This window comes from Venturia canescens, chromosome 7 (assembly GCF_019457755.1).
Source record: "Venturia canescens isolate UGA chromosome 7, ASM1945775v1, whole genome shotgun sequence".
Taxonomy (NCBI): domain Eukaryota; kingdom Metazoa; phylum Arthropoda; class Insecta; order Hymenoptera; family Ichneumonidae; genus Venturia; species Venturia canescens.
Window position 1 is genome coordinate 18,382,433 of NC_057427.1, and position 12,500 is coordinate 18,394,932.

At 33.2% G+C, this 12,500-nt stretch overlaps 1 protein-coding gene across 1 annotated transcript; it reads left to right on the plus strand.

The window, feature by feature from the left end:
* The first annotated feature begins 597 nt into the window (after positions 1-597).
* Positions 598-4,918, plus strand: LOC122413340 (uncharacterized). The gene is made up of 6 exons (XM_043423626.1): positions 598-821; positions 1,136-1,345; positions 1,978-2,171; positions 2,458-2,677; positions 2,945-3,368; positions 4,120-4,918. The coding sequence occupies exons 2-6, from the start codon at positions 1,195-1,197 to the stop codon at positions 4,826-4,828; spliced, it is 1,698 nt and encodes a 565-aa protein (XP_043279561.1). The 5' UTR covers positions 598-821; positions 1,136-1,194; the 3' UTR covers positions 4,829-4,918.
* The last annotated feature ends 7,582 nt before the right edge of the window (positions 4,919-12,500 follow it).

The following is a 12,500-nucleotide window of genomic DNA, read 5'->3' on the forward strand; positions in this document are numbered from 1 at the left end:
TGTGCCTTGTCGTGAAAGTGAGTGAAATAAAATGTGTTTCGTTTCAGTAGTTTACTTCAACAATTTCATGACTATTTAATTTCACAAGAAAAAACAGCAAAAAAATAGAAATCTCGTGGCAAGTCGTATGAACTTCTATTGAATATAAGAATCCATTTTAATTATTTGAACAATATCTTACTGTAAAATGTATATTACGAATCGTTATGTTCTGTTTATATCAAGATTTTTCGATTATCATCCAAAAATCATACTTCAAAAAATGAACTTTAAAATAAACTCTATCTATGATGGTATAATTTTATCTATACATATATTATAGATAAAGTTAAACGAACTACTGACAGTTTCCTCATTAACTGCTATCGACCTTTTCTATCCACAGTTTAACGAAGCGATATACATGAAATTAAAAAAAAACCCAAGTACCGAATTTATGATTTCAAATTTTTTTAATCGATCTGTTAATGTGTTTTTCTTTTCAAATTATAAAGACGATGTCGCAGCATAGCGAATCAGATTCCAACGTGTCCTCGAGCCAGGACAATTCAAAAAATGCGGAATCGTTATCTAGTACACCTCAGGCTAATCGTCTTATGATAAATGATGTTCTAAACGTGCGACAAATGAGGCAAGAAATTTTGACGGAATGCAATCGTCAGGCTCACTTAGATGGCACTTACTTCACTCCCGACTTGAACCAATCCTCATTAGGTGGTTCCATCGTAGCAGTATGTCAACTTTGCAAAACAAAGTCGAATAAGCATCACACAATCAGTGGCCCTTTGAAAACTGCGTCGAATTACACTTCACATATAAAGGTAAGTACGTGCTACTCAATTTCTCATTTTTACCAATCATACTTTCCTGTAGAATTAATTTCGATGGGAGTGGAGTCTGGGCGTAAAGTATAAGAGCTGAAATTTTAGTGTAGATAGGCAACGCTAATCGCTTGTTCTGTTCACTGCTTTCTAAAAAAACTCTATTTGAAACTTTATTTTATTCTATAAAATACTTTTTATTTCAAATATCCACCATTATTAAATTTCTTAATTTAATCTTTCAAACATTGTTGTACGGTTGGATATCTATGAAAAAAATAATATTTTCTGTTATTAATTTTTCATTTTTACAGAGAATACATGAGCCGCAACTGAACGAGTTCAAGGAATATCTTGAAACTAAACAAAAAAAATGAAAACTGATGAAAACGAAAGATCCGCCAATAAAACGTACTGTACATTTTCACAAGCCATCTTCGAAAGAAATGTTATCAATCACATTTTGGAAAGTTTAGCCCCACTGAATACGGTTGAAATGCCAGCCTTCCGAAAAATATTCGACGGTATTTTATTCAGCATCAATATTTTAGACTTGAGAGATCTTCTCAGTGTGAAAATTACAAAATCTGATAGCTCATACATATCCTGTTGAATTTTGGTTCTGAAATTGAAAATTTTGCCACATCATTTTTTAAGAAATATTTTAGAGAGATATAAAAAACAATGTCTAATGTAACGTTTAATTTTGAAAAAGGTACTATTTTGTTCATTTTTACGAGAAAGTCGTTCTCGAACAATTTCAGTTTTTCATATCGTTTGATAATTTTTCGGATTTTCTAATTTCAAACAATTTTCAAAAGAGTAGTTTCACGAGTAGTAAGACGAGGACTTTAGGAATTATAATAATTTCAATAATTACATGATTCATCTGAATAGAAGAAAAAATCGGACTGGTCATCCAATTTTGAGGAAAAAAATAATGGAAATTCACGAGGATTCCATATGTGCTTTAAAATTATCATTGAAATAAATTCTGATAAGCATACGTGCAAAATACTTAAAAGACAGAGGATGAGTGTGAAACTTTGTAATATATGCCTCTCATTGATTAGCATTGAAAATAGATGTTTTTAGTCCCATTAGATTTTTATTTTATTATTTAATTAGTATAGTAATGTTTCTTTCATTTTTGCAGATATGAATATAAAAAAAAACGGTGTATCTCTCAAACATTTGTCCGCTCGAACTGTCGGTCGATCAATTAAAAAAGTATTCGAAGAAAATACTTCAAAAATAATGGGGAAAGTGGCAACAGTCAAATACGTGTGTACAACAGCGGACGTTTGGTCATCGCGAACCCGTCGATTTCTGGGCATGACTGTTCATTGGGTATTTCATTTTAGCATTCAAGTATATAATCTTTCTATTTAATTGTATAATAAATAAGGCATGTTTTCTTATGAAAAAAGCAAAGCATCGTAGCAATGCCTTATTCACCTGAATTTTGAATTTATTAATATTCGTATATTGTTAAATAAGTAAAAAATCGATAATCTCAATACTTTGAACTTACAAAATAATTTTTCTTAATTTTTGAATTTTGAAATTAACAATAAATTTATGTGAAAGGAAGCAGTAATTATGATAAATGTAATATTATTCCTATTATTTATAGATTGACGAGATAACGTTTGAACGACAATCTTTCGCCATTGCTTGTCGGCGATTTGAGGGCAATCATTCGTATGATAGAGTCGCCCAATTTATCAGAGACATTCACATGTCGTATGGGATAAATAATAGCCAAATTGTTGCCACCATCACGGATAACGGATCAAATTTTGTAAAGGCATTTCGCGAATTTGGAGTTGAATTTGGTGACTCTTTCTTTCATGGTAATTAAAAAAGTTTGAAGATATTTATAAATTAAAAAGGGGTTTTTCTCGCATTTCATTGTTGACATTCAGCATTGTGGTCATAAAACATGTATTCATTCTTTATTAGAGTACCTGAAAATGACAATTTATAGAACACGAATCCTTTTTGTTTTTTCGGATACTTCCACAAGCATGTAACAGCTTTCTATTCTAATTTAATCCCTCAACACATCCATAATAGCAACTTACATATCTACAAATAGTATTATTAATTTGAATTGAAAGATGGGATTGTGGACACTCTAAATGACGAGGAGTCTGAATTCGGCGGAGATCACGGAGAAATACAATCAATTGAGAAATTAAATCCTGATGACCTCGTGTTACCACAACATTTTCGATGTGCAAGTCACACACTCAGTTTGGTAGCAACGAAAGATGCTATTCCTGCAATTAAGGCTTCTCCAAGATTGAAGTTAGCTTACGACGAGATGATCGAGAAGTGTAACACTTTATGGCGATTATCAGCATCTCCGAAACAAAGTGAAAAATTGCAGAAACATCTCGGACAATCACTGAGGCGTCCAATAGTGACGCGATGGAATTCACTATATGATGCAGTTCAACAAATTCTCAACTTGAAAGAGAAACTAATTCAGATCCCGAATGAAAGTGGTATTCGTAATTTGTTTCGGCCGACGGATTTCAGGTAAAGAAGGATCATATGTATAGATAAAATAGAAAGATTATGTGTAATCATCATAATTCTGAATTTAGTCTAGTCAGTTTTACGCGTTCTAAAGTTAAATTCTCATTTTTTAAACTTCGGAAGTACTTCGTAGATTGATCTAATCTACCTATAGCAATGAATTAATGTTCATTTTTTGTTCGGAAACTATTCTTCTGAGAATACTTGGCACGAAGACACTGTTGCATTTCTAAATAACGTCTTAAAAATATGTACAAAAATGTGAACTTTCAATAATAATGTCTACTATGTAGTTTAACGTTTGAAAGATAACGACCTTTCCCATATTTCAATACGGAGAGCTTGTGCTTTATGTACCTCTGCAACAGAACGGTCAAAATTCTTATTTTTTTCTGTACATTTTATTTGATATATTTCTATAATTATGGTGAAAAAGGAAAAAAAATCAGTAAGAAAGTTTCGGAGTTGACCTGTGATATATTCATGCTTTCGAAAATTTTTGTAAATTGTTTACGTACTTCGTCCAACTTTTTTTTCAGCTAAATTTTTTTCATATGAAAGTATTTCTTGTTTGGGAAGTTGTTTCAAATTCTAATTATTGTTAATTGAAAAATCAATAATAAGTTGAGTAAGTCAAATTTGATATGTAGTATCTCATTAGTGACTTGAATGTACTCTCGCATTTCCAAACGTTTTGCGGCGAAATGCTTTGACGGGACTCAATGGATTTAATTACTCCATTTTTTTGCAGATTCATGGAGGAGTATATCCGATGCAATCAGCCAATAGCTTCGGCGTTCGACGTTCTTCAAGGGGAAAACATTTGTTCTTATGGATATTTACTCCCCACGCTCATTTCCGTGAGAAATAAATTAAAAAATTATTCCGGCCATTTAGAATGGTGTGAAATTTTAGTCCACACACTTCTCAAGGGCTTAGAGGATCGATTTCGGACATTTTTCGACGTGACAGGAGAAGGACGTGTCAGCGCAGTTGCAGCTGCTTCACACCCATCTTTCAAGTTAAGATGGCTTCATTGTTTAAGTCCGTCAGCACAAGATAATGTTTTTGCCGCTTTGAAGGATTCACTTGCAACGATAATAAACAATCAAGTCGATAATGAAGAGCAGTCGATGGATGTCGTGGACGATTATGATTTTTTCGATTTTACGGAAGAGACATCAAATACGATCGTATTTAATGATCGAACCTTCGGAATTAATGACGGCGAGGCAGCATTTCAGAGGTTCTTCAATGAAACTAGAACCGACATGCAACTGCTCAATCTGCATCCAATTGTGAAGCAGATTTTTTTCAAATTCAACACTCCTCTACCATCATCTGCTCCAGTTGAACGACTGTTCAGCTACGCGACCATGTTTAATCTGCCAAAATTTAACAGATTGACAGACGAAAATTTCGAACTACGTGTTCTTATGAAAGCAAACGCTAGTATATAGCAATAAATTAAACGCTACACATAAAAAAAAACACGAACAAATATGTATTTTCTTATGATGATACTTAATAAAGGTGTAATGATCAAACAATTATCAAGAGACTCGGTAGAGTCTCGGGACAAGTACATTGACAGCCCTGTCGTCTGCTGGCCCGAGGCTCTCGCCGAGACTATATTATCTCTGAATAAAGTAAATTTCGGTGGTGGGGGTAAAATTGACATGTCATTTTCTTGAATTGCGAAGCTCAGGAGTTATGTCGCAATTTGAAAATTGAACTTTCAGCTAATTAAGAAATTCTCTTTCGATTGCGCCCAAAATCAATACGATCGGTGGTGTAATTGCTGAGAAAAAACTTTGCACGGGCTCCAGATTATGCAAAAGTTACTAACACATCTATGGATTTACTGTGTCTGTACAGAACACCATCAAAGGCCTCTTGATGCCAGCTATAACCCATTTCTATGGAAGCTCGGGATCCCGGCTACAGAAATAATGAGTTGTGATTGGTCAGGACACTTGCTGTACCGTTCCAGCGGAATACAGTTTATGAATATATATACAAGGCCATCAGTCAGCCGTCAGTTATTGATGTTATAACAAACGGATTTTCGACATTACGAAGTGTGGGGTGACAAAAAAATATTTTTCATCTAATAAAGTGTTAAATAGGTTAAATATGTATTTATTTTATTAAAAATAGTGGTATGTGGTGTCATACAGTATTACGAAAACCAGACATATAGTGACTTTGACGTGATATATAGTACATCCATCTGTCAGTTTTTGATGGCATGAGCAAATTAATAGCAACAGCGATCTGAATGATAAAATTTCGGAGAAATAGTGCGAGCTGTATGAATTCGATTCAAAATTCTTATATGACTATAAAAAAAAATGTTATGCAAGTTTTGTGAAAACCATGTGGGTTAGTTTACGCTCATCGCAATCGGTTCGCGAGTGTTTGTTATATCGAACATATATTAGTATTGGGAAATTTCTCCTTGTACAAATTCTTTGATTTTACGTTTATTTATGACATAATTTTGTTGCAATCCTGGTTCTGGTTCTTCAAAAATTTTCAACGGGAGTTATGTGAGAAAAATAAACTTTCGCTCATTATAACCTCTCAAACGTTCTTTCCAAACAGAAATTTTATGTTGTGTAATTACATTATAGAAAAAATATGAGTGATTGTATGTAAATGAATGCAAATAAATGTTGAAAAACTTCGGTCAAGTAAAAGTGTCTAATTCAATGTATTGTTGTCATATTTTCTTTCATTTCGTTTGGCTGTGTTCACCGGGCCCTTTTTCCCACCTCCTTAGCTTACAGTGTATCTATACCAATTTCTATTCATTCTCTAAACAATTCGAGTGACATTAGTATTTCTATTTCCTCATATTGATGTCAATAAATTGGAAAATTCATAACAAAAAGTTTTCATGATTGCTTGTTTACAAACACGAGTTTTAAAAAATCTTTGGGCCATGTAAATACATAGATATTTACGTGAATTGTTGCACGATGAATTTGGAAATTCATTTCAATAAGTCATTGGTTGCTTATTTTTCGTGATATCAAAATTTGTATCTTCCAAATGCAATGAACACATCTTAAGTTTGACAACATGATGAAGCGACACGTATATTGAGTATTTCCAGACCATGTTTACGATTGGCATTATGGATTAAAAAATTCATGTGTGTGTGAGTCTACGCCTGATCATTTCTGGATGTGATCAAATATTTTGTCTGTGTATAACCATGGAGACATACTAAATTACACTATTTGATTTACTTCAACATGCAGCGTATCTGTCACTTTATTCATTGAATATGCCATAACAAGTTTCAAAAATGTGGTTCGGGTAATTTTAAAGTTTTTTGCCCCATAGCACCAAAGTTTGTATTACTGGTACGCAGCGAATACCTATGAACTTTGATATTCCTGCAAAGCGGTAGGTGTGCCAATCTTTTCACTTTTTGGTTCCAACTGTAATATATGAATGAGATACATGAAACAATTATGCGTTCTGTTCACATTCAAGTGCGCTGTCTTTTTTCCTTTTAGTTTTGGCATAATAAATTTTATGAATCGGTGGTAATTTTTTCTGTCTGTACCAAAATTTAGATGAATAAATCGCAGCGAATACTTGCAAATTTGGAAAATTCTGTGTATTGACATGCATGCCAGGTATTAGTACTTCCTTTTTTTGATTATGGAATATGGATATCTACAAATAATAAAAATTATACATGAATTATAGGATTTGGAAATGGATTATAAATAATAATCAATAATAAAAAATAATGATGAATGATACAAAAAGTCAGTGATGGCCTGTTTATGAATGGCATAAGAAGTTATGTTTTCAAAATGCAATGCTCATATTAAAAAGTAAGCAATTCTGTTGGTCTTAATGCACTTCAAACTTTTTCTTTTGTCCGGTTGAACCTTGGTGGCTACATGCAGAGCTTAAAAATTTTGTACATCGACGTGGGTGCGTCAACTTTCTATCTCTGGGAATGATAATACGAATGGAAAAGATTGCTTCAAAAAGTCTTTGGAAGTACGTTTTTTAATAAAATAAAAATAACTAGCATTAGAATTCAATAAACATATGTGAAAATTGCGAATTCTGGTGGACTTGGTGAACATAATATATATATTTTTTTCTCTCTCCTTCTGTCAAATTTTAAGGAAAATCAATCCAAAAATTCGTTTCATTGAAAAATCATCATGTTTTCTTTATTCACAATGATTTCATCAAAACAGATGAAAACAAAATTTATAAAAGAAGGGGGAAAATTCCACAATGATACAAGATATTGAAAAACCTTATCGAAAATGATTTTAATTCCACAAAATTATAGACACGTTCGAAATGATTGAAAAATTGAGGATATCACTTCAAACATTCGAAGAATATCAAACTGCTATAAACTGTACAAAACTTAAAGAAAATCGTTGGAGAAAGGAGAATTATTTTTAAATATCACAATAGAAACATTGGAGAACTTGAGAAAATCTTATTTAAGAATATTTTTTGTGGTTTAGAATTACCACAGAAAAAAGATTTGATATCAAGCCGTAAAAATCCTCTCTCGGAGAAAAAAAATTTGGATAATTACATTGATGATCGCCCGCTTTCGTATTATACCACAAAAAATGTAAACAAAACTTCTTAAATCACACAACAAAAATGATTTCGAACCGTAAGAAAATATCAAATGTATTACAATCCTACAGCATTAGTGTATAATGTTCTTCACTAGTATACTGATTGTGCGGTATCAGTCTTTTTTCGACGAATCAGATGTTACAAGCCAAAATCATATCTCGGCCTCCAACCCGCTCTCCACCATGCTCTTTGGTTCTTAATTGACAAAACATATTAAAATACAAGGAAAAAAATCGCCAAAGTCCGAGGACAGACTTGTGACGAAATATTTCCAGTACAATTTTGACGAAAAATAGGTCTTTTTTCGTGAAAACCAACGTTATAAGCCGAAAATTATATCTCGGCCTCCAACCCGCTTTCCACCATGCTCTTTGGTTCTTAATTGACAAAACATATTAGAATACAAGGAAAAAAATCGCCAAAGTCCGAGGACAGACTTGTGACGAAATATTTCCAGTACAATTTTGACGAAAAATAGGTCTTTTTTCGTGAAAACCAACGTTATAAGCCGAAAATTATATCTCGGCCTCCAACCCGCTTTCCACCATGCTCTTTGGTTCTTAATTGACAAAACATATTAGAATACAAGGAAAAAAATCGCCAAAGTCCGAGGACAGACTTGTGACGAAATATTTCTAGCACAATTTTGACGAAAAATAGGTCGTTTTTCGTAGAAACCAACGTTATAAGCAGTAAATCGTAAATAATTCATAGCAATTTAAATTAAAATTAAATATTCATCAAAACATAAATAAGGAATTTTCGAGAAAAAAGACGTGATATCAAACCATAAACTTCCCCTAGGAAAAAAAAGGTTGGGACAAGTACATTGATGGTATCGTGTTTGCTGATAATTCCATCCATAAAAAAAAAACTTGGAAATCGATGCCTCATTCTTCTTATTTGATTCGAACAGCTAAATCAATTGAAAAAAATTCCATCTAATTTACGTGCAGCATTAAAATTTATTATATCAATTCGTGGCCAAGTATTTTCTAATGAATTGAAAAAAGTTACCACTTGAGTTACGTGCAGCACTAAAATTTATGATATCAATCAGTGGACAAGTATTTTATTAGTAACTCCAAATTTTGACATTATTAAATTGTTCTAAGAAGCTTTTAAAACCAAAAAAAAATCACATGAAAGCTAGTCATTTGTTACTCTATGGTGGCAAAGACTTATAAGAAAATCGATTTTTTTCAGACTTTCAGGATCCTTTGGTATTATTCACAAAATTCAACGTCGATTGGATCGATACAAATTATGTTTAAATAAGTGTTAAAAGTACTTGTCCGGTCCATCACTTTCCGTTTAAATTGTTTGTCCAAATAAAAATCAGGGCTTGTCTAGAATTGATGGTTCACAAGTATTCATGCAGAGGGAATTGAGAGAATTATCTTCAAGTAATTTTTACTTAGTTGCACTAATTTAATAAAAAACGGAAACAAATTATTCCGCAATATACAAGGGATTTTATTCTGCATCGATAAATGAAACAAATTGGGTAATTATGCAGTTTGGTTACTTTTTCGAAAAGTGGGGGAATTTTATTTTTTTTTTTATAGGCCCCTTCGATTGGTTGCCGCTAATGATATTCCATGGGGGGAGGCTAAAATTTCCCATAAACTCCATGAGTTATGGGGTTTTGAAGTTATCATAAATATTCGATATATTGACGTTCGTGCTAGGGCGGGGGGGGGGGGGGGGGGGGGTGAACACACACACGCACGCACGCACGCACACACACTTCACTTTATTCACAATTTCGTATCTTTGGGTTGTGCACAACGCGTGCGTGCGTGCGGGCGCGCGCGCGCGCGCGCGCGCGTGTGTGTGTGTGTGTGTGTGTGTGTGTGTGTGTTCACCCCCCCCCCCCCCCGCCCTAGCACGAACGTCAATATATCGAATATTTATGATAACTTCAAAACCCCATAACTCATGGTGTTTATGGGAAATTTCAGCCTCCCCCCATGGAATATTACTTACTATGATGCAATCATTAGCTTCAAGGAAAAAAAAAATTTTTACCAGCATTTTTCGCAAAAGTAACCAAACTGCATAATTACCCCGAAAATCATATCTCGGCCCCCAACCCGCTTTCTACCATTCTCTTGGGTTCCCAATAAGCATAGCAAATTAGAATAGAAGAAAAAAAATAGCCCAACTCCATGGACAAACCTGTGACGGAATATTTTCTGTACAATGTTGACGAGAAATTTGTTGTTTTTCGTGGAAACCAACATTATAGGCCGAAAATCATATTTCGGCCGGCAACACACTTTTCCCCATGCTCTTGGGTTCCAAATAGACGAAATATATTAGAGTACAAGGAAAAAAATCGCCAAAGTCCAAAGACAGACCTGTGACGAAATATTTCCAGTACAATTTTAACGAAAAATAGATCTTATTTCGCGGAAACCAACGTTATAAGCCGAAAATCATATAATGGCCCACAACACGCATTTCTTCATGCTCTTGGATTCCCAATAGACAAAACATATTAGAAGACAAGGAGAAAAATCACCAAAGTCCAAGACCAAACCAGTGCCGAAATATTTTCAGTACAATTTTTAAGAAAAATTGGTCTTTTACGTGGAAACAAACATTATAAACCGAAATTCATTTCGCGGGCCTAATCCCGGATTCCTCCATGCTGTTGAGTTCCTAATAGGCATAACATATTAGAGTATAAAGGTGCCTGTCCACGTGAGAGTAAAGTCGCTCTCGAGAGTAGTACTCACCAGTGGACACGCTGCCGAGAGTAACTGCAGGCGTGTTACTCTCAGTCGTGAGAGTACTCTCGAGAGCAACTTTCAGAATTTACTCTCACGTGGACAGGCACCTTAAGGAACAAAATCGCCAAAGTTCAAGAGCAGACTTGTGACGAAATATTTTCACTACAATTTTTACGATAAATTGGTCTTTTATGGTGGAAACCAACTTTATAATCCGAACATCATACCTAGGGAAAATAAGATTGGGAAAAGTACATTGATGGTCCCTTATTTGCTGATAATTTCATGAAAAAGATTATCCCATAAAAAATGTTCGTATGAGAATGGAATCTATAAAAATGTACTAAGCAAATAATTCATAGAAATTTATACTAAAATCCTATAACCGTCATAACATAAATGAGGAACTTTTGAGAAAAAAGGCGTGATATCAAACCATAAACTTCCCCTAGGGAAAAAAGGTTGGGACAAGTACATTGATGGTCTCTTGTTTCTGGATGACATAGAAAAAAGATTTAGAACCAGGAAAAAAATTCTATAAAAATAATAAACGAAAAATTGAAAAGTTCAAAAAAATTCAACAAAAATAAATAACAATCGAAAAAATTCTGTAAAGAAAAATAAAAAAATTTCAAAAAAATTCATAAATATTGAAGACATTGAAAAATGTACATCCAAGTTACATGTAGTATAAAAATGTATGATATCAATTGGAGGCCAAGTTTTTATTGATAATTTGGAATATTTATCCAACAAATTGGAAACTTTGATGAAATTCATGATAATTATTTTCACGAAAAAAGTTAATGAAAAAAAAGTCATAACGGAAGTTACGTGCAGTACTATAATGTATTATATCAATTCGAGGTCAAGTATTTATCAGTTATTCGAAATATAATCTCCGGCGACAAATGAGCGTTGAGAATCCTTGTCGGGCTCACAACGTTTTATCAAAATTACTAAAAAATTAATGGAAATAAAATCATTAAAAATTCACATGAAAGTCATTCGTTACTTCAACAAGGTATACACTTTAAAGAATCGATTCCCCTCCGATTTTCAGGATCCCCTGGTATTATTAACAACATTCAACTTCGTTTGGATCGGTACAAATTATGTTCAAATACGTCTTAAACGTACTTGTCCGGCCCATCACTTTTTATTCAAATTGCTCATTCGAAAACAAATCAAAAACAAAGTTAATGCATGTGTTAATATTAAGGAACAGTAATTCCCGAGAAAATAATTTTCCTTCGATTCGCTCTTGTCAAAATGAAACGAAAATGAAAGATAAAGTTGATTAATCTATTTATATCATATAAAGTCAGAATTCACAACAAAATAATTTTTCTCCAAATTCCAGGAATCCACGTGTCGTACTCGACTAGTGATATTTATAAAAATGTGTACGTGACTATAGAAAAAAAAACATTGCATGGCTGAGTAGGTTCGAAAATTTCTTGTAATGTGCCTGATTATTTCTCATTTTCATTGGTTCTTACCGAATGGTATGAGTTCACTGAAGAAAATGAGAAGTGGATATTGCTATACGAACTTGCGAACAATCAAGTTCAAATTACTTAGAGATATTATTTTTATTTCAATCGATTTTATTATATTTGTCATTTTAGAGCAGCCCTGATTTGTTTTCATTCAACTTCGATTGGATCGATAGAAATTATGTTTAAATATGAGTTAAAAGTACTTGTCCGGCCCATCACTTTTCATTTAAATCAAATAAAAATCAATCATA